At 46.3% G+C, this 21,270-nt stretch overlaps 1 protein-coding gene across 4 annotated transcripts; it reads left to right on the forward strand.

Moving 5' to 3' along the window:
* The first annotated feature begins 1,300 nt into the window (after nucleotides 1–1,300).
* LOC147318243 (nucleus accumbens-associated protein 2-like) lies at nucleotides 1,301–19,870 on the forward strand. 4 transcript variants are annotated; one of them, XR_015124296.1, is made up of 9 exons: nucleotides 1,301–1,528; nucleotides 7,278–7,989; nucleotides 8,120–8,337; nucleotides 9,015–9,274; nucleotides 11,036–11,212; nucleotides 11,305–11,410; nucleotides 16,275–16,372; nucleotides 16,780–19,199; nucleotides 19,590–19,867. XR_015124296.1 is itself a non-coding variant. In XM_086257887.1 (8 exons), the coding sequence occupies exons 2-8, from the start codon at nucleotides 7,549–7,551 to the stop codon at nucleotides 17,406–17,408; spliced, it is 1,929 nt and encodes a 642-aa protein (XP_086114013.1). In that variant the 5' UTR covers nucleotides 1,301–1,528; nucleotides 7,278–7,548; the 3' UTR covers nucleotides 17,409–19,870. The 4 variants fall into 4 exon arrangements, 3 of the variants coding, with proteins under 3 accessions (XP_086114013.1, XP_086114014.1, XP_086114016.1); XM_086257887.1 differs by having other exon boundaries at nucleotides 16,780–19,870; XM_086257888.1 differs by lacking the exon at nucleotides 1,301–1,528 and adding an exon at nucleotides 1,639–1,854 and having other exon boundaries at nucleotides 16,780–19,870.
* Nucleotides 19,871–21,270: the final 1,400 nt, after the last annotated feature.

A 21,270-nucleotide genomic window follows, 5' to 3' on the forward strand; every position in this document is an offset into this window, starting at 1 on the left:
GCACCTTAGTCCGACAAATACGGCAATAACGACGGCCCGTTTGCATTTTGTACAAAAAAATGTACTTTGTCGTGTATCTGACGGACAAACACCAAACCAGTTCCACATCGCTGAAGTTGCAGCATTTTTACAAACCAATTCTGGTTCATCTGTTTCACTCAACGATCCGCTTTCCCCCTTCTCATTCTCCGTTACCACCATGCTTTTTCGGCCACGTGCGCATGTGCATTTTACCCATATTCTATCGCGATATTTCATTTTTTTATTGATGCCTAACATTGCACCGGTAATACCGTGAACAGTATAATATGGCCCAGCCCTACTAGTGACACATTGGTGTCGGGACACAGTGAGGTTTTAAAGACATGCTGCTTGTGAGCAGAGCTGTTACAGAGCTGGAGACACTGAGAACAAGCAGTTGGAGTTTTTCTAAGAACTGCAGCACAAAGATGAGACCCTCGACCAATGCTGGAGACCACAGAGGTCTGAAGGTGACCCTTTGTAGGGCTGAGGACCAAACAATGTCCTCACAGTGCAGGAAAGTCCTCAGCAGGGCAGATTTCAACCACGATATGTCTACATAAACACAGAAAGACATGAACAAACACACGCACACACACAGAGCTACTGTACGAATCCTTATTTAGCCTTAGCACCCCCTCCTCTTCCTCCTCCCCCTCCCTCACACATTCAGCATCCACCCACCCATTAAACACAGACACCAGCCCTGTCTGTCTCTCTACAGTAGCTGTCTCTCTCTCGTGTTAGAAACTGTAAGTGTTGATGGAAGCTGAGGCTGCAAAACTGCTGCTTTGTGTTTGTGTGTGCTGGTGTGACTATTGCTTTGAGGACCAAGCACGGCTGTTTCACCATCAGAGCGAGGACCCTTTGGCCTCTGTGTGTCACGCTCCTTTAAAGGGCTGTGTGATTGTTCAAACTTTGTTTGGGGGTCAGGATCAGGGGCTGTGGGTGGCTGTACATACAGCAGATGTCCTCACAGAGACAGCGATATAAACGTGTGTGTGTCAGCCTGGCACACAGTCGCAGTATGCACGCTATGTACTCGGCATGCCAACTCAGCCTCAGCACTGCAATGCAGCGCTGTGCATTTGGCCAAGTCATGCCACACACACACACACACGCACACACACACTGACACACACACACACATGTGCAGTGATGTGTGTGTGACAGTGTGTGTGACAGCCTACATGTGTGTTTTTAGCGAGTTTTCATGAGTAATGTTCAACCTTGCAGTGTGTTCTATGTAATGCATGCTCGCCCGCCCCTCTCTCTCTCGTCCTCTGCAGGGCAGTTAGCCGCATTAGCTCCCTCGCTGTCCTCAGATGACTCCTCCTCCTCCTCGGCTGTCTGCTGTGTCTCTGCCTCCCCCTCCTCCCTCCCCCCCTCCTGTGACACACCAGACGATGCGTTGACTGAGCGCAGGAGAAGAAGAAAACCTCTCCCAGCCAGCCGTCCTGCCTGCTGCATGGAGGAGAAGCAGAGGAGGAAGAGGAGCAGAGAGGAGGTAAGGAGGTGTCTCACTGTCTGACATCCGTCCTCCACTGGCTGTCTCTCTGCTGTCTGTCTGTCCCGGCACTCTGAAACTGTCTGTTTAACCTGTCTGTCTGTCGCGCTGTCAAACTCTGTTCCTCACTCTGAGCTGTCTGTCTGTCTGCTGCTCTGTAAACAACAAAAACACTGAGCTCAACTCTGAGAACCACTCACCTGGAATCAGCTGTAGCAGACTGTCCCGAACTCTGCCGGACTACAGTGGACTGTGCAGGACTCGGCTGGGTGGTAACAGACTGTCCTGAGCTCCTGTCCACTGGGGACGATTCTGCTGGACTGCAGGTGACTGTCCTGAACTGTAGAGGACTATAGAGGACCCTGCAGGGTTGTAGTGAGCCGTAGAGTGCCTGGCTGGACTTCAGCACAATATTCTGAACTGTAGTGGTCTGCAGAGGACTTGGTTGACTTTAGCAGAGTATAGAGGAGTCTGCTGGATTGTAGATGACTGTAGTGGACATTAGTGGACTGTACTGGACCCTGCTGGGTTGTAGTGGGGTGCGGTGGACTTGGTTGGACGGTAGGGGACTCTGTTGGACTTTGGTAGACTGTCCTAAAATGTAGTGGACTATAACAGACTGTGTGGGATTCTGATAGACTACAGGAGAACTTCCTTGACGATGGATTGCAGAGGACTCTTCTGGACTTTAGCAGACTATACTGAACTGAAGTGGTCTGTAAAGGACTTGGTTGGACTGTAGTTGACTCTCATGCACCATAGGGACCGGTTCTGGACTACAGTGGACTGTGCTGGATTCTACATGACTATAGTGGACCATAGTGGGCTGTACAAGGATCTGCTGGACTGTAGCACTGCAGAGGGCTCTGTTGGACTTGAGCAGACTATGCTGGGCTGTTTGAACTGTAGTGGAGTTTGCTGGACTTTAGCTGAGTATGTTGGACTATACTGGACCACAGGTCTGGGTCTGGGTCCATGTCTCTGGCCATTATTTATTTATAGTGAGTTCATGGATGATTATGTCAAAACTGCACACAGAGTTCTGCTCCCTGAGTTTAGTCTTTCAGGCAAAATCATGCAGGAGAAGCTTTGAAAGCCCCTCATTGGACACAGACTTTAGCTTTCTTGTCTTTAAGAACGCAAACGTCATCGTGTTATCACATGAAAATAAAACCCTCCGAAACACAAGGTGTCACTGTGAGGCTGTCCCAGCACTGACACGCATTCAGCTTTACATCTCTGCAGCAGCGTGGAACTTTCTGTGGAGATGATATTAGACACAACACATATGCTTTTACATTTCATCATGTTTAGCCTGGAGGACAGCAGACACTTTGAACTGGAACATAAAGAACATCAGCTTTTCTCTCACTAAAGGACAAACACTGCTTCAGGATTAGGGATGGGTATTGATGAGATTTTCACGATTCCGATTCCATTTTCGATTCTGTTTAACGATTCGATTCTTTATCGATTCTTTTGAAAAAAGGAGAACACTAAGGTCGATTAGCTTAGAGCTTTGTTTTATATCTTCTCTTTGAACAAGGTAGAAATTTAGGAGTAACATGGCCTTACAAACCCAGCAGTGAGATCTTAAGAGATCCAGCCTACGGCTCTTCAATGGGGTGTCACAGGGTCCCCGGGGAAAACATTGTAAATGTAAAATAATAAAATAAATATTCTTCTGTAGCAATAACAAAGTATACCATAAATTATTCTGTAGCAATTACACAAGAATATCCAGTAATGTCCTGCCTACAATTAAACACATTCACTTACTGAAAATCATCTGCTGTGGCAAATGGGTGCAAACCTTTGACCACAAACTGAGTCACTGCTCGGTGACATTCGTCTATCCTGCCTGAAAGGAGACGCTGCCGCTAGACTGCAGCGAGAACTGCCAGCATCTGAGCCAGACTCTGTCTCTCTCATCATGGTCACTAAATGCACAGTAATGGCAGGTTTGTAATAAGGCAGATCGCGCTAACATAATATGCACTGTTAGTTGATTATTTACCTGCCGCATTAACGGGAGAGGACGTGCAAACGTTACCGCTGCTGCTGGGTTGAGATTCACGAGTCGAGCGGAATTAAAAACACGACATTCATTTAAGGTCATCGCGTGTTTTGTGAGCAAATGCTTTTGCATATTCGTAGTGTTTCCTCCCTTAAATGAAGTATCTACTTTGCAAGTATTGCAAGTTGCCCTGTTGTCATCGGTTCTCGTAAAGTGTAACCAAACTTTTGAGCGTTTGAGCCGCTTAGGCGCCGTGTTTCCTGCCAGGTAAATGACGCTCCGCAACGTGGTGACGTCATTCGGGGCGACTGGAATCGATAAGGGAATCGTTTGCAAAAATGGCAAACACTTCCAAGGAATTGAAACAGTGGGAACCGGTTCTCAACAAGAACCGGGTTTCGATACCCATCCCTATTCAGGATCTTCAATTCAGTTGATATAGAGCCAGTTCATAATAACAGTCGGCTCAAGGTGACGTCTCAAAGCTACACTTCAGAGTAACAAGTTACATTGTTTCTCTGTATTCCCAACGTTTTTGGAAAGCTGAGAAACAAAAACAATTTAGAACAAACTTTAAATTAATAAGTTCGTTAAATGATCTCTGACTTGACCAAAGTCTGGTTAGTGGCAGAAGCGAATGAGTGTTTTTACCATTTAGCCTAAAACATTACACCAAAGGAAACACGTGAGGAAACTGATGCTGAACACATCTGATTGTGCACATTTCATTCATGCACTAAACAAATGTTCCCATCTTTTTGTTAAAATCGGTACAATTTTAAAGGTTTCATACAGGGTGTCATCTGCATATACACACACCATCCATTCTTTATGTAACAACAGTGGATCTGGTACTGATCCCTGTGGAACACCAGAACAAAACACCTTCAGCTGAAAGTCAGCTGCAGTTTGAATGAAACACTTTCCATGTAAATATAGTTTCTTACTGACAGCTTGAGTCACAGCGGTCCCTCGTTTATTGCAGGAGTTACGTTCTAAAAATAACCCGCAATAGGTGAAGTAGCAGCTTTATGTTTTACAATGATTATAGATGTTTTAAGGCTGTAAAACCCCTCACTACACACTTTCACACATTTCTCTCTTGTTTAAACACAAAGTTCAGACCTTTGTAGAAAAATAAGTTGAGTATTATAGAATGAAACCGAAGATCAAACCCTGTTTTCAGGTCCAGAACACGGGAGTAGAGCAGCTGTCAGAGAATTCAACATCAATGGATCAATGGTACGGAAGTAGAGGAAGCAAGAAGAATGAGTTGAGTAAAGTTTGACTGTTTTGTTTCGCTTAATGTGCCTTATAGTCCGAAAAATACGGTAACTTCTAACTTCCTTTAGCATTAAGCAGAAGTCCAACTTTCTGTGCGACGGTTAGCATCTTCCTCTGCCTTTGGGTGCTACCACAGGAGCCTCTGACGGTGCAAAATGTTTCATCGACATTGTTGTGTTTGCTGGGGAGAAAACTTACAAACATACAGCACAGCAATTCAGAGTCACACTGCTAGTGATCGAAGATTTATGTAAATTTGACAAGCTGAACGCGTGCTGTACTGTACAGGAGACACAGCATGGAGGAGATTGACAGTGGTCTGCAGCCAATCAGGATGCAGAACACAATGCGCTGTAAGAAAAACAAAACAAAATAAAAAATAAAAAGCAAAGTTGCACAAAAAAAATCTGGTAAACAGCGAGGCCGCAAAAGGCGAACCGCGTTATAGCGAGGGACCAGTGTACTTCATGGTTAATAAATACAACCTCTGGCAGCTCATACATGGCCATCAGAGCAGAGAAGCAAGGATTTCCTTTTCACCGACTCGTTCGTCTAATGGCTTTGTTGTTGAATTTATTTCCAAATTAAATGTTTTCCAACTAATGAAGAGATATGAGACAAGTTCAGGCAACAAACAAGAAAAGAGAAGAAAACAGGGAGTAACAAATGCTTGAACTGCAAAGCTGTTTCATTAGTTCAGATTCATTCAGAATAGCAGAAGTGTGATTTTGGAAGTAATCCCAAAGGACGTCTCGTTTGTAGATGCAAAGTCATATAAAGTTTGAACAAAGATGCAACTTTTCAAACAGCGCGTCCCTTCTCTCAGCCCACCTGCCGTAGCTTTGCCCACACGTTGGCATCACTTTACTGTAAATGCAGCGTTTCTGATTCGTGCTCAAAGCTGACTGAAGGTAAACCCTTAAATCGCTACACTGTTCACTACAGTGACTGATTTTAAAACAACCAGAATTTCCAAACTAAAGGCAAAACAGGAAAAATAAAACCCTCCGTGGCTTCACAGCTGCCACTGACATGACCTGATCACGTTTGTCAGTAATGATACGTCATCCTCTCTGAATCGTTTGGTTCAGAAACAACGGCCCTGTGATGGAGACGCGCTCAGCACACCATTTGCGCTGTGGCTCCTCCTCCCGGCGTGCCGAGGTGCCTCACCTCAAATATTTCTGACCGAACCCTCTTGTGAGACACTCACTGTCTTTCCACAGACGCCAGCCGAAGCGGTCGCGATGCCCCTCGTCCGTCAGGCCGACCCGGCTCGATGACTCACCCGTGAATGCATTTCCTTACAAAGCCTCCATGTTTGTGAGACTTTAGCTCAGTGTGTTAGACACTGATGCGTCAGACTGAACGCTGCCTCCTGATCACATGACTCTCAGCAAACACCTCTGTCTGCACGTCACCTGTTTATTTACCCACACCTCCACGTCACAGACAAACAGCTTTGAGCGTGACCTAGAGATCCAACCACTCAACAGAAACTAAATGCAGCTTCATTGAAAAGGTCGCGAGACAAAGAATCATCAGTCATAACTAAAAACACTGAATTCCCCAGAAACCAACCATAGCGTGGCTTTCTGAGATGATGTCACTTTGGCGTTTGTCACTCTCTGATCACCTGATGACGCCACAGTGACATCATAATACAAAAACTGTATTTTCAAGCTTCAGCGTCAGCATTTGAGCCACCGCCATGTTGTTTTTTCAATCCAGAGGTGACCACATCTGGGTGACGGAGCAGAGTGGTCAGTGATGATACCGGCAACATCCAATCAAAATCCTCAAATTTCTCTAAACTGAAGCTCCGCCTTCTTAGTAAAGGTGAAGAGCTCAATTTTTAGCCATATTTAATTTGAATATTGAACACTTTGACATTTACTATACAAAATAAAAAGATAAGTTCTTTACACTGAAGTCAAAGACTCTTCGAGCAGACACCTCGGCTCCTCTCTGCAAACATTATTTAAAAGTCTGACCACTCGTTTTGGGTCTAAATCTTACCTGAGCGATAATAAAGCTTCATGAACTTGGACTAGAACCTGTGGTCAGTTCGACTTTTTCTCTCTGCACTCAGACTTACAATGAAAACAAAACTGAAAGGAATATTTATCTCCAACGTGTTTTTTAAACAGACTCGATGAAACGGCTGTTCGATCCTTTAATGGGTTTAAATAAAGTTATCTCAGGTTTGAATGGGTGCACCTGATGTTTCTGACGCCCTGTGTTTGAGCGCGCTCAGTGTTTTTGTTTGTTGGACTCTAGAGGCGCGCCGCAGGAGACGTTCGGCTGTCTGCAGCAGGTTGGAGGTTTTCCTGTTGCCCTGTTGGCGAGCAGGCGTGGGTTAAACGTGTCCTCGGTTTGTTCTGTGGGCACGTGAGACGCCGTGAGGGTTTGACCTCTCCTCCTTTTGTCTCCCTTTCTACATTTCAGCTGTTTCTCTGGACCGAGCTGATCTGCATCTTAATGATTGACCACCTCCTTCTCAACCTGAACCCCCCGCCTCCTTGCTGACCTTTGACCTCACTGTTTGTTCTGCACCAGCATTATGGACCTCAGACTTTTTGGAGGAACTTTCTGCAGCATCCCCGACACCTAAACGCCCCGCTGTCTGCATCCGTCAGCCCAGCTCTGGCTCATCAGGACCGTCATCAAACCGCCGTCCACTTCCCGTTGCGACCTCAGCGAGCCGACGGCCACCACCATGTCGGAGGGGCTGCTACAGGTGGAGATCCCCGACTTCGGCAGCAGCGTGTTGGGCAGCCTGAACGAGCAGCGGCTGCTGGGTCACTACTGCGACGTCTCCATCCTGGTGCAGGGTCAGGCCTTCAAGGCGCACCGGGCTGTCCTCGCTGCCTCCTCGCTCTACTTCAGAGACCTGTTCAGCTCTGCGGCCGACTCCTCCTCTTCCTCTGACTCCTCCTCCCAGGCGGTGTTCGAGCTCCCGTCCTCAGTGACGCCGATGTGTTTCCAGCAGATTCTGTCCTTCTGCTACACGGGGCGCCTCAGCATGGCAGCCAGCGAGCAGCTGGTGCTCATGTACACCGCCGGGTACCTGCAGATCCAGAACATTGTGGAGCGCGGTATGGAGCTGATGATGATGAAGGCTTCCTCTGCCTCCTCACCGCTCTGCTGTGACTCACAGGTGGGTCTAAACAGAGGTTAGTGGGAGACAGCAGCATCTAGTGGACATCAGGAGAACTGCAGCTGCCACAGGAGACTGTTTATGTGTTTTTCTTCTCTTTGTAACTGTATTTAAACGTTTGTGTTTACAGACAACCTCAGCAGACGAGCTCGGGGGCTTTGACACTCAGACGGCCCAGCAGCAGCAGCAGCACGGCGCCCCCCAGCTGCAGGAAGTGAGTCCAGACCAGCCGGCGTTGAGCCCCGAGGAGCTGCTGCTCGCCGTCAGCAGGATCAAACAGGAGCGAGCTGACACGCCTCCTGCAGAGGAGGCCGGAGGAGCAGCAGGAACAGGAGGAGAGGAGACCAGGTGAGGAAATGGCTCAGAAATGTTTTCTCAGTGTTGGAAAGATTATTCCAAACCGAGTCAGAGATGTCTGCCCAGTCCAGACGCAGAGGGTGGAGGACCGCCCACCTGTTCAGTAACCAGACGGAAAGAACAAATGATGCTTTATGTGTGTGTCATACATGATGTATTTATCTCGTATCACACGCTTATTTAACGTCTGCATGGATGACTGCAGGAAATCTTCAGGGAGAATTCCCACACGTGCTCTCCAGGCCTCTCTCACCTCGGATGGGACGACTTCCTGCGCTGCTGAACTGAGCTGTGGATCCAACACTTCACTGTAATGGAAGCAATGGGGGAGACAGTGTGGCACAAACACACCCACTTCATTCAGGAGATGACAGGGGGGAGGGTCTACTTTGTGAATGATGAGCCGATGACCAATGAGGGTGCAGGGTCACAAAGTGGATAGATCCATCTTTTATATTGTCAGGTTTTTGCCTGACTAACTCTACGTATGAAGTTTGATATTGTGTATGAGGCGACCTGGATTAAATATACCTTTGTACCTGTGACTGATCCCTGAGATTTGAATCCCAGATAAATGGATCCCACCCTCAGCTGTGTACCCGGGACCAGTGCTTGGACCTTGATGAAGGTTTGTGATGTCATTCTTCTCCTGCTGGTTCTCTCCTCAGAGTGGACATTGCAGCAGAGCTCCAGTCCTCCAGGAGCACGGCTTTGTGTTACCTGAGTGCAGGTGGAGGGCTGGTTCCGGGTCTGCAGTCCTACCTGCTGGCAGGCGGGGGTCGCTCCAGTCCAGGAGGATCCAGTCTCCCCACAGACTCTCCCCCATCCCACCCACCCACCGAGGAAGAGCTGGAGGAAGATTACTACAGCAACGCTGTACACCCCGGACTCTATCAGCACATCTACGGACACCCCGGAAACCCCTACAGTGAGTATTTATCCACCACCCAAATCAATATCAATTATACATCACAAAATAACAAGAACAGCTCCTCACGGTGCTTTATATTGTAAGGTAAGCAGCCTATAATAATGCAGAGAAACCCCAACAATCATATGACCCCCTATGAGCAAGCAGTTGGTGACAGACTGGGATAGGCTCCAGCCCTGCGCCACCCTGAGAGAAATAAGAGGAAGAGAATGGATGGATGCAGTAAAACGTTGGAGTTCAGTTTAATACCTCATGTAAAACAAAAAGGCAGTAATTGATAACAGAAGTCACACGGCCACTTCCTTTGAAAGATATGCAAAACATTTTCTTTTTTATTCAAATAGCATCCTGTAAACAGGGGCTCCGGTTACCCAGTTCTCCTGTTTCCAAGGATATGTTTGCTGCCCTGAACTGATTCAAGCACGTCTGTAGTTCATTTTTGGTCACTGACCATTTCAAAGTGATTAGAGAGAACCCCCCCTACAAAAGCATTTGAGCCAGCCATGCTGAGGAGAAATGACACATGCTAAATAAGTTGTTGTCTTGAGTTAGCAGGGCCTACGCTACCTTCTGCACCGGCTACAGGGGCCTGGCTAGCTACGGGTGTTTCAAGGATGCCGGAGTCTCCAATTCAGTGATCCTGGCCTCCAGAGCTCCAGACAGGCTGCATTTATTACAAGTATCATTATGGCTAAAGGAGGCTGAGGAGTACCGGTAACTGAACAAAGTGCAGGAGGAACGGGTGAAGAGGCCATGCTAGCGAGTCAGCTACAAGCTAAGCTAAGCTAGCAAATCCTTAAAGACAAAGTGAGTGAGGGGCCGAGCAGCGAAGACACACAGGACACAGGAGAAATGTCTCCAAAGTGGGATTTTTCTTATTTTATCCTCTAAAAAATTTAAAAAGACAAAGTTCAAAATAGAATTAATGGGCCCGTAAAAGAGGTCAGCTAAATATAACTCTACTCAAAAAGCGACGTACAGAAACGTAACTACCCAAACAAAGGAGACACAACTTAACTCACAAACTGACCTAAACACAAACACACAGCAGGGTAACCTTTACGGGGTTTGGCCAAACCGTTTACACACAACAGGGGAAACAGAACAAACACCAATACTAACTAGACACAAAACAGCATTAAACCTAAAACAGTCGTGTTGCTGACAAGCACATGGGTGGTCCCGCTGGTCACACCGTTTACCCAGACAGGAAACACCTCCCCAAACCAGGTAACTCAAAGAAACAAAAACATAATTAACATAAAAGAATATATTTAGAAACCCCACACAGTGCTAATATGTGCACTTTATAATATCACTGTTAGGTTTAAGTTTAGAAATGAATGAATAATATGACTGAAATACATGTTTACCTGCAAACCAGACTAATGAGGTGAGTGTGTGGACTGATTTCAGCCATCACACAGTCACTGACACTGTAAGGATGATGTGTGTGTGAATATGTGAAGATTACACTATGAAGTAAGACGTTAGAGGGGGTTAAGGTTTTGGGTCCTTTTGTCCTAACAGGACGATTACCATGGTGACGATGTAAACGTCATCCTGTGGGTTCTCTGCCTTTTTGCTCGTTTTCTATGTTTTTAATGTCACTTCATTGACTCCCCAACAGGACTTGTTAACCTTCAGCTCATACAGGCCCCACTGATGTCACATATTAACTCAAACAGGTGAGTTTTGGTCATTTTACTTCCTGGGATTCCTGACACTCGCTCCCCTCCCTGTTTCTCATTGGTTCAGTCCAAGAGAAGATGGAGATGCTCCCCCTCCCATTGGCTAATGAGCGTCGGCCCTGCGTGCTGGTTGGTCGGGACAACATGGCACTTCCCGCCAGTCTGATCAGTCAGATTGGGTATCGGTGCCACCCGTCACTCTACACCGAGGGAGACCCAGGAGAGAAGGTGGAGCTGGTGGCAGGTAGGACAACAGAACACCTGTCCAACTGTATCTCAGACACCTGTAACCCAGCGTCATGTGACACACGCTCCCCTCTGTGTTTGTGTGTTCAGGTTCAGGTGTGTTCATGACCCGAGGTCAGCTGATGAACTGTCACCTGTGTGCTGGAGTCAAACATAAGGTGCTGCTCAGGAGGCTGCTAGCAACCTTCTTTGACAGGTGAGCTCTTACCTGGGTGAGTCACATGGATGCAGCAGCTTAGTTTACAGAAAACATAAAGGTTGTGGTGCCGTGTGGCTGGTTTAACTAAACCAGGATTAGGAACTAAAGGTAAGTTTGTTGAATCCAGGTATTTGATTTTCCTGTTAAAGTTTAAAGAATCAAACATTTATTTTTTCTGTTTTTAGGTACCTTACATATCTGATGAAAGTTTTAAAAGTATTGCTACAAACATGAGATTACTTTGAGTTTCATGAGTTGCTGGTGTTTCCTCAGCACAGATGGACAGAAGTGTTTATGAAATCATTGATGAGCTGATGCTACGCAGGGATTTCCTGATGTTTTACTTTATGCATCAAGCAAAAATCAAATTCTATGCAACAGTCTCTGACTGGAAGAAATGTGTTTAACATTTAAACTTGGGCTGGGCGATATGGCCTAAAATTCATATCGCGATCAGTGTTGGTCAAGTTACTTGAAAAAAGTAATCAGTAACTAATTACTGATTACTTCCCCCAAAAAGTAATCCCATTACTTTACTGATTACTTATTTTCAAAAGTAATTAATTACTTAGTTACTTTTTAAAAACACGATTTACAACCTGAAGAGGTGATAAAGCGATAGATCTTTCAGCCCAATTCTACTTTTTCTACATAATCCATCATACAAAATGTAATCAAATGGAAAAGTCTCTTTTTAAAACTTGTTTTATTAGTTTTAATCTTTTAACTTTATGCATCAAGCAAAAATTTAATTATCTGCAACATTCTCTGACTGGAAGAAATTTAACATTTAAACCTATTTTCTGCACATTCCAGCTCATAAAATAAAATATTTTTTGTGTTTACACTCAGTCTTTCAAATAGATGCAAGTAAAACACAGCAGAAAATAAATAAAGTCAAAGACTCAGCGGTCCTGTTGCTCTATTTTCACCTGTAAAGCAGGAGTGGGGCAGGCGGAGGTTTACCCTGGTGCAGGTGTGCCGCGGTCAGTGGAAGAATCCGCGAGTTTCTCTGTGAGTTTCCCATTACGTCGTAGCTACTCGGTGCTTGTTGGAAGTTTAGGGGTTTTTCGCTGTAAAAAGAAGTTTTCTTCCCACGCACAGCGGACACTAATGTTTTTGTCACTTTTTATGGAATCAAACTCAAAGTAAGGTCAGTACTTCCACGCTTTAAACGCTGCACGCTCATACTCTCTCTGCACTCGATATGTGATCCATTGTTGATCTGCACACAGCTGTTGTCACGAACGTCGCACTCGCTTACGTCACTGTCATGAGACATTCTCGCAAAAAATCACGGCTTTAGTAACGCAGTAACGCAGCGTTCCTACGGGAAAGTAACGGTAATCTAATTACCGCTTTTGCGATAGTAATCCCTTACTTTACTCGTTACTTGAAAAAAGTAATCAGATTACAGTAACGCGTTACTGCCCATCTCTGATCGCGATATAACTTGAAGCACATGCAGTAACGATATATATCACGATATATTCTTTTCTTCTGTATAACGCATTTTCCACACTATAAGGACTTAAAATCCTTTAATTTTCTTAAAAATAGAGAGTGTGCCTTATGTATGAATTCTGGTTGTGCTTACTGACCTCTAACCGATTTGGGCAGAAATCTGTTAAAAATGTTTTAGTACAGCTTTGGTAAGCCGCACTGCTTGATGGATGTCAGAGCATTACGCTGCCGTAGTGAGGAGCTTCACGGAGTAATCTGGGTCCAAAACTCCGTCAGCTTCAGGTCCCAAAGTCAAACGAACACTGAGAGTTAAAAACTGTCTGAATTCTTTCATCTTTAATTAAATCATCAGCGTTGCTGCTTTACCAGGTGTAACAATTAATTTTAACATCCATGAAAACAGAATTTATTAAATTTAACGGAGTTAGAAGTTAGCAGGAAGTTAGCTCGCTAGTTTCCACCTAAACATTTCATACCATGTTCTGACTGAGATTTTTGAAACTAATTCAAACGTACAGCTCTGCTACCACTTCCAACATAAATGAAGACAGAAAACTAAACAGCAGTGGCGTTTGTAGGGTTACTGAAGTTGGACTACCTGGTATATAATGATGTGCTACGTGATTGCTAGCGACACAGCTATGTTAGCATAACATTAGCACAGTGAAGCTGGAGGGTGAACTTTTTTCCACTCGATAAAAGTTAACGTGAGGGATTCTGGTGGTCAGGGACAAATGCAATCGCATAGCAGGATGCTGTACACGGGCCAAACTTCAGTCAGGAGAACAACTGAGATTATTCATCCACAATACGAGGTTAGTTATTAAGATACTGCAACAACATGGGAATAGAACAGCTGCAGAGAATTCAGCATTAATGAATCAATGTTACAGAAGTGGAGGAAGCGCAGTTTTTGGCTTTCCCCATATTTCAAAAGTGCTTCATCTCTTTGCTGTGACTGTCGGCATAATTTGCAGATGATAATGGTTTTAGCCGCTGCAATGCTTTCGACCAAAACAGGCGCAGCTTGATGACATCACCAACATGCGCTATCGCGATAGAGCGGTATAGTCAAAATCTCTATCGTTGGCCAAATTTATATCGTTTCTATCGTATATCGTTTCTATTGCCCACCCCTAATTTAAACCTATGTTGTGCATATTCCAGCATATAAAATAAAATCATGTTCAGTGTCAGGTTGTTTTCTGAACACCATGCTGCCAGCTTCAGGACTTCCTCTCTGTAGGCTGCCTCGTCTCCCTTTGAGATGAGTCCGTGGTGTCATCAGCAAACTTGATGATGAGATTGTTGTTGTGGGTCGAACTGCAGTCGTGGGTGTAGAGAGAATACAGGAGGGGGCTCAGCACACAGCCCTGTGGGGAGCCGGTGCTCAGTGTGCGAGTGGAGGAGAGATGGGGGTGGAGCCTCACAGTCTGGGGCCGGTTTGTGAGAAAGTCCTTTATCCAGGCACATGTGGGGGGAGGGAGGCCAAGAGTGACCAGTTTGATGATGAGGATGAAGGCTGGATGAAGGCTGAGCTGTAGTCCACAAAGAGCAGTCGGATGTAGCTCTGCCGCTGTTCCAGGTGACTCAGCACAGCATGGAGGGCGATGGCGATGGCGTCTTCTGTGGATCTGTTCGTGCAGTATGCAAACTGGTGGGGGTCAGATTCTGGGGGGAGGTAGTCCTGGATGTGCTGAAGGACTAGTCTCTCAAAGCATTACATGATCACCAGCATGAGGGCCACAGGGCGGTAATCGTTCAGGCTGGTGATGGGAGACTTCTTCGGCACTGGGATGATTGTGGCTGATTTTAGACAGGATGGGATGGCTGCTTGATCCAGTGAGAGGTTGAAGAGTCTGGTGAAGATGAGGGTGAGCTGGTGGCCACACGCTCTTAGCACCTTCCCAGGTACTCCGCCTGGACCGATCGCCTTCCTGGGGTTCACTGCTAGGAGCACACGTCTGACATCGTGCTCCGTTACAGTGAGTGGAGCGGTGCAGGAAGGTGAGGATGAGGATGGGAGCAGGGCTGAGGCAGATGAGCGCTGCTGTTGTGGTGTTTCAAAGCGGGTGAAGAAGCTGTTTACTTCCTCTGCCGGCTGCTCACTCAGGTTTTCTGCTTTCACATCCTCTGTGGTTGATGATGTCTTGTGCCACACCTCCCGTGTGTTGGTGCTGGACAGCTGGGACTTGCAGCTTCCTTTATGGTCTGTCTTAGCTTTTTTGATTCCCCTTTTCAGGTCAGCTCGAGCAGCCATGTACAGAGCTCTGTCACCTGACCTGAAGGCGGCGTCACAGTTTTTGAGGAGTGATCGGACCTCGCTGGTCATCCAGGGTTTTTGGATTGTATAATCCAGTTTTGAGATCCTTCCCAGACGCCTTAACGCCCACTCACATCCTGGGCCATCTGACCTCAGGAATTCGCATGATAAGGTGGGGCCAGGTTTCACAATGAACACACCCGAAACTCTGGCTGATTGGGACCCACGCCCAGTTTCACACCTTGGCTCAGGCAATTAGAGGATCATCAGGGGGTCCTTTTGTCCCTCTGTGGGGGGAAACTCCCACTAGGTTTATATCTGGGACTCTCCACCATTTGACCTTAGAACTGAAGAAGCTTCTCGGATGAGAGGTGAAACGTCTTCAAGCAACTTAAAGAAGTCCAGACGCTTTTCTTTGCAAGCTCCTTTGACTACGATGACCTGGATGACTGAGAACCTTCACAGACATATGGTCCAGTCCAGGGCCTGGCACTGTGTCTGGGGGGGGGGGGGGGGGCGTAGGCTGGGGAGAGCAGGAGAGAGAGGTGGTCCGACTGGCCGATGTGGGGGAGGGGCATGGCTCTATATGCATGCTTGATGTTGGAGTAAATATGATCTAGTGTTCTCCCCCCTGGTGGGACATTTGACGTCCTGACAAACCTTTGGGAGTCACCTGTAATTATGTTCGATGTTTAAGAACTTCCCCCCCATGAGCCCTGAGGCCCACAGTAATGTTAGAGCGCACCTGCTGATGTTTCATTGACATACAAATGCCTTTGAAAGGCGTTTTTACGCCGACGTCGTTAATGACCATGTGAACTGATGGATGACCCGTGTGTCACGCGTGGATGAATGTCTGGATTTGTCCTGATGTGTGTCGATGTGAAACCTGATGGTCAGAAACTCACGTTTATCAATCAGTCATATTTATGTGCCTCTAAAACGCTTATCGACCCAGACGCTGTGACATCATCAGACACCATGTGGCCCGGGGCTGTATGAGATCTTCCAGAAGCTTCTGACAGTCGGCAGCAGCTGCTTTACATAACAGCTCAGTCACACGTCTCGGAGTGGGAGGGGGAGGGGAACCTACAGCTGGTATAGGTGCTGATTGGGTTGTTATGGTTTCCATAGAAACACGCTGGCCAATAGCTGCGGGACAGGGATCCGCTCCTCCACCAATGATCCGAGCCGGAAGCCCCTGGACAACCGAGTGTTAAACACTGTCAAACGTAAGACACACACAGACGCGCCGGTTCAGCTATCTTAGTGAGGACCTTCATTGACATAATGGTTTCCCTAGCCCCTTACCCTAACCATTAAAAATGAATGCCTAACCCTAACTCTTACCCTAAACCTAAACATAACCTAATTGTAACCCTGACACTAAAACCACAGTTTGAGCTTCAAAAATGCCTTTAAATTTGGGAGGACCGGTGTGTGTCCTCGATGTTTGTGTTCTCTGACTGTTGGTTCTCACAAGTATAGTAGAATGCAGATTTCGGTCCTCACAAAGATAGCTAGACAGGAACACATGGACACTCACACACACACACACACTGTGAGTCATGATTTCTGCCTTTTATTGTATTTTAAAAAGTATTGAGATTCTCCCCCCCCCCCCCTCCCTCCTCCTCAGTGTACTGTCAGAACTTTGCTCCTAACTTTAAGGAGAGCGAGATGAACGTCATTGCAGCCGACATGTGCACCAACGCCCGCAGAGTCCGCAAACGTTGGCTCCCAAAGATCCAGTCTCTCCTCCCCGAGGGCCTCCCCACCTCTGCAACCTCCCACCCCCGTAAGGGTAAGAAAGGAGGAGCAGGTGGAGGAGGTGGGAGTCAGGGGGCAGAGTCGGTGGCACAGTCCAGTGGAAGCCCCTTTGAGCTGGACCTGCGGCAGCTCAGCGCATCCTACCTCGGCCTGGAGGCCCCGCTGTATGCTGAGCGGCGCGAGAGGGAGGCAGCAGGGGAGAGGGAGAAAGAGGCCCCAGCCACCCTCCTGCCTCACCTGCAGTTTGCTGGGTCCCGTGGAGGAGGAGGGGCCAGCGGGGGGCAAGTGGAGGAGGGAATGATGGGAGGTGAGGCGGAGGGGGACGGGAGGCTACAGACTGAACAACCGCCAGACCTCCCCCTCTCCCTATCCTCCTCCTCCTCTTCCTCCTCATCCTCCTCACACCCTTCCCCCCAGCCTGCGGAGCCCGCCCCTCCTCACAGGGCATTGGCTGACACAGATGAGCGAGGGGTGGAGCCTCTGGAAGACAGCCAATAAGCTTTCTAATGCATCTGCCTACCTGTATGTAAATAACACAATAGCTACCTGTCCCCCCACCCGTCTGTCTGTCTGTCCTCTCGTCCGTCTACCTGTGTGTTCCCCTACCTCACTACCTGTCCACCTGTCTACCTCTCTGCCCCGTCTGTCTGACTACCTGTCTGTCTGCTCGGCTCTGCTGCATGCTAACAGCCTCCTGCAGTCCAGCACACAGGCCCATAGCAACAGGACTGATGATGATGATGATGACGATGATGATTATACTCACTCTGATAACAACAATAAAGCTTCTTGATAATCAGATCTGCTGTTTCTGTTTGATTTGTGCACCAAACAAAGTTTCCAGAAGTTCAGAGGGAACCGATATGCTAACACTACAAAGAGCTGCTAAAACAATACGCTAGAAGAGTAAAAAGACACGTTTATACACAACACATGCTGAAATAGTACAGATGTATTTGAAAACTACAGAAAATAGTTAAAGACTACAAAAATCAATAAAGTACCACAAAGTAATGTTAAAAAAGAACCAAAGCACAAGAAATATTAATACTACTGTAAAATGCCAAAAGATTACAAATGTACAGAAAATACTTAAATAATTAAAATACTCTAAAGAAATGTAAAAAAAAAGATAAAAGATGACCAAAATACTAAATGACTAGGAGATTCAAAAATGCTATATATGTAAAAAAAAAATTGTGTATGTTTCTGTTCTGTGTCCTGTGTGCTGTTTGTTTGTTTGTATATGTGTTTTTCTTGCTGCTGTTACAACCAAATTTCCCCTTGTGGGACAGTTAAAGGATTATTCTGTTCTATTCTATTTAAAATAGTAATAATCTACAAGACATGCTAAAACACTGAAAACAAATCCTAGAAGAAAACATGCTAATAAACAACAAAAAGCTAAAAGACGAAAAATATATGTTAAATATGTGCTGGGGCGATCGTGGCTGAAGAGCTAGCGGTTCGTCTTGTAATCGGAAGGTTGCCGGTTTGAGCCCCGGCTCGGACAGTCTCGGTCGTTGTGTCCTTGGGCGAGACGCTTCACCCGTTGCCTACTGGTGGTGGTCAGAGGGCCCGGTGGCGCCAGTGTCCGGCAGCCTCGCCTCTGTCAGTGCGCCCCAGGGTGGCTGTGGCTACAACGTAGCTGCCATCACCTGTGTGTGGATGGTGCTTTGGGGTCCTTAGGGACTAAGCAAAGCGCTATACAGATACAGGCCATTTACCATTTAAAATACTGTAAAGAAATATGATTAAACTATACAGAAAAAATATAAAGAAAGACTATAAAAAATAAAATAAAAAAACAAAAAATGGGGCTGACATTAGAAAAGGCCAAATGTCCACAAAGAAAGCCATAATGGTGAAGAAATGCAAAATATGCACAAAATACTATAAGACTACAAAACACTACAAATATTATAAAGAAATACGAGAATGCTACAAAGAAATGTTAACAAACAAACACAGAGAAAGACAAGAGTAACACGTTTTATATAGTACTACCAGGAAATGTGACAAAAGATTATAGAAACACTAAAGTCTTCCAAACAATAATAAAAAATAGCCACGCCTGGGATTGACTCTGCATGAGTACATATGATCCTGACAGGGTCACTGAGTGTGTGGCAAAGACATTCACAGTCTTTGTGTCGGTTCTGCAAACTCTACGACTTCTTTTACTGCACTCTTCTGCTCTGAGCAGCCAAGGCGCTTTCTATTACAAGCTCATTCATTCAGGCTCTCTCTCTCGCACACATCATTACAACACACACACACTCAAGAAAGGTAACATCCATCCATCCATTCGCTTCCGCTTATCCTTTTCAGGGTCGCGGGGGGCGCTGGAGCCTATCCCAGCTGTCATAGGCCAAGAGGCGGGGTACACCCTGGACAGGTCGCCAGTCTGTCGCAGGGCCAACACACAGGGACAGACAACCATTCACACTCACATTCACACCTAGTGGTAATTTGGATTATCCAATTAACCTATCCCCACAAGATGCATGTCTTTGGACGGTGGGAGGAAGCCGGAGTACCCGGAGAGAACCCACGCAAACACGGGGAGAACATGCAAACTCCACACAGAAAGACCCCGGCCTGATGGTGGAATTGAACTCAGGACCTTCTTGCTGTGCGGCAACAGTGCTAACCACCGTGCCACCGTGCTGCCTAAAGGTAACATATTACTCATTATTTTTCTTAGAAGTAATACAGTGGATTACTTAATTACTGCTCCGAGAAAGTAATTTGCTATAATATTCATTACATTACTCATTACTCAGTAAAATGACCCAAAACTCATTATTTGATAATTATAGTTCTAAACAATATAAACCTGAGAGTACAGTCCCACACACTGATCTCTATCCTAATGAGGACACACACACACAATCTTTAAGTTAGTTGTTACATACAAACAAAGCAAAGATGAGAAGACTTCAAAGCGGTCGTCACGGTGATCCTACTGTAGAAACAGGTAGAACCAGGCTGCAGCCTGACTGCCTTTGTCCAGGCTCTGGCTGCTGGACTTGGGTCTGCATACTTCATCATCACTCTGACTTTTTGGCTAGCGGTGTGTTAGCCTGTTTCCACGTGCCATCACGCTTGTTCTTTTCTGCAATAAAAATAAAAGTCAGGTCTATGGCTTCACTTCTTGAAAGTTACCACGCCACCATTGTCCTCCTCCCACACAAACTGAAATCAGCTGACTTCAGCAGGACTTTAATGTAATTACTAACTTTATGTTACTAAAAAATGTGATTACAGTAACAAGTTACTTTGTAATTGGTTCTGACACTCACAGATGACAGAGTCACCTACATGTTGAGGAAGGACGCGAGTAAATCGTGACGACTCACCCTGAGTGTTGAAATCAAAAAGCGTGCCCAGATGTTTATACTGATGGCCAAAAATACAGACTGTAGAGCTTATTTCACATCACGGGCCACAAACAGCCCACTTTCAGTCTTTACAGAAAAGATTCTGCTATCACCAAATTTGATGTCCTCCTTTACGTTTTCCAAAGCCACCAGCAGGCTGGATCTTTGTCGGGGTATTCTGGGCCCCGGGCTTCTGTTTCACACCCCTGCTGTGGGAATGACCTCGGTGCTGTCTTAGATAATACTGTCAGCTCCAGAGAGAACCTCAAGAGACCGAGTAATAATAAATAGTCCTAATAAAAAAGATGTTTGTAGACATGCTGACGAAACGTGGTCTGTATGTCCCACTGAGTGCAGTGATCAGTGTCTCTGTTGCTGGTCTCAGGTAGATGAGACACCTTTGATCGTGCTGCTCCTCCACCTTCAAAGAGGTTTGTTTAACTTTTTGCTGTGGACACATGAGCACTGAGTTTCTAAAGGAAGCTCTGCCTTCATTCCGGACATTACAGGATGACTCGGCTCTACAGCATCGCCTCTGGTCTTTGGTGGAGGTCCCAGCTTTGTCCCAGCTTGTGTTCAGTGTCTGAAGGACTGGCATGAACATCATTCTGCAGGTATTCCAGGTGAGTTTGGTGCTGATGTGAGGAACAGCGCGGTGACTGCTCAGGTGGACTTTGGTGCACAGACTGAAGTATTTAAGCTGCTGAATAGTGCCGAGTGTGTTTTAAGGCTTGTGCTCTTTCACCGTGACGTTTCATCGTTTTATTTAAAAGGCTGTTCGCCACCAATTTACAGACACAGTGTTTCAAAGTCTCGTTTAGGTATCTATAACTGATCAGCGTCAGCACAGCTCCGCGCTGCCGCGGTGCATGCTGGGAGACGTAGTTCGATCCGCGGCGCCATTCCGAATCCCGTCAGCTTTACCGGCTAATCACGAGAGCCCGGTTATCGGCTCAGCCAATCAGTGCATGTTAACG

Source organism: Aulonocara sp. 'chitande type north' Nkhata Bay, linkage group LG12, assembly GCF_057382095.1.
Source record: "Aulonocara sp. 'chitande type north' Nkhata Bay isolate Kocher_YH1m ecotype deep benthic linkage group LG12, A_spYH_male_GT1.1, whole genome shotgun sequence".
Classification (NCBI taxonomy): Eukaryota; Metazoa; Chordata; class Actinopteri; order Cichliformes; family Cichlidae; genus Aulonocara; species Aulonocara sp. 'chitande type north' Nkhata Bay.

Coding starts and splice junctions, on each gene's coding strand:
- LOC147318243 (XM_086257887.1), top strand. CDS start 7,549: ATGTCGGAGGGGCTGCTACAGGTGGAGATCCCCGACTTCGGCAGCAGC. Junction 7,990..8,119: donor CGCTCTGCTGTGACTCACAG/GTGGGTCTAAAC, acceptor TTGTGTTTACAG/ACAACCTCAGCAGACGAGCT. Junction 11,213..11,304: donor GAAGGTGGAGCTGGTGGCAG/GTAGGACAACAG, acceptor TTGTGTGTTCAG/GTTCAGGTGTGTTCATGACC.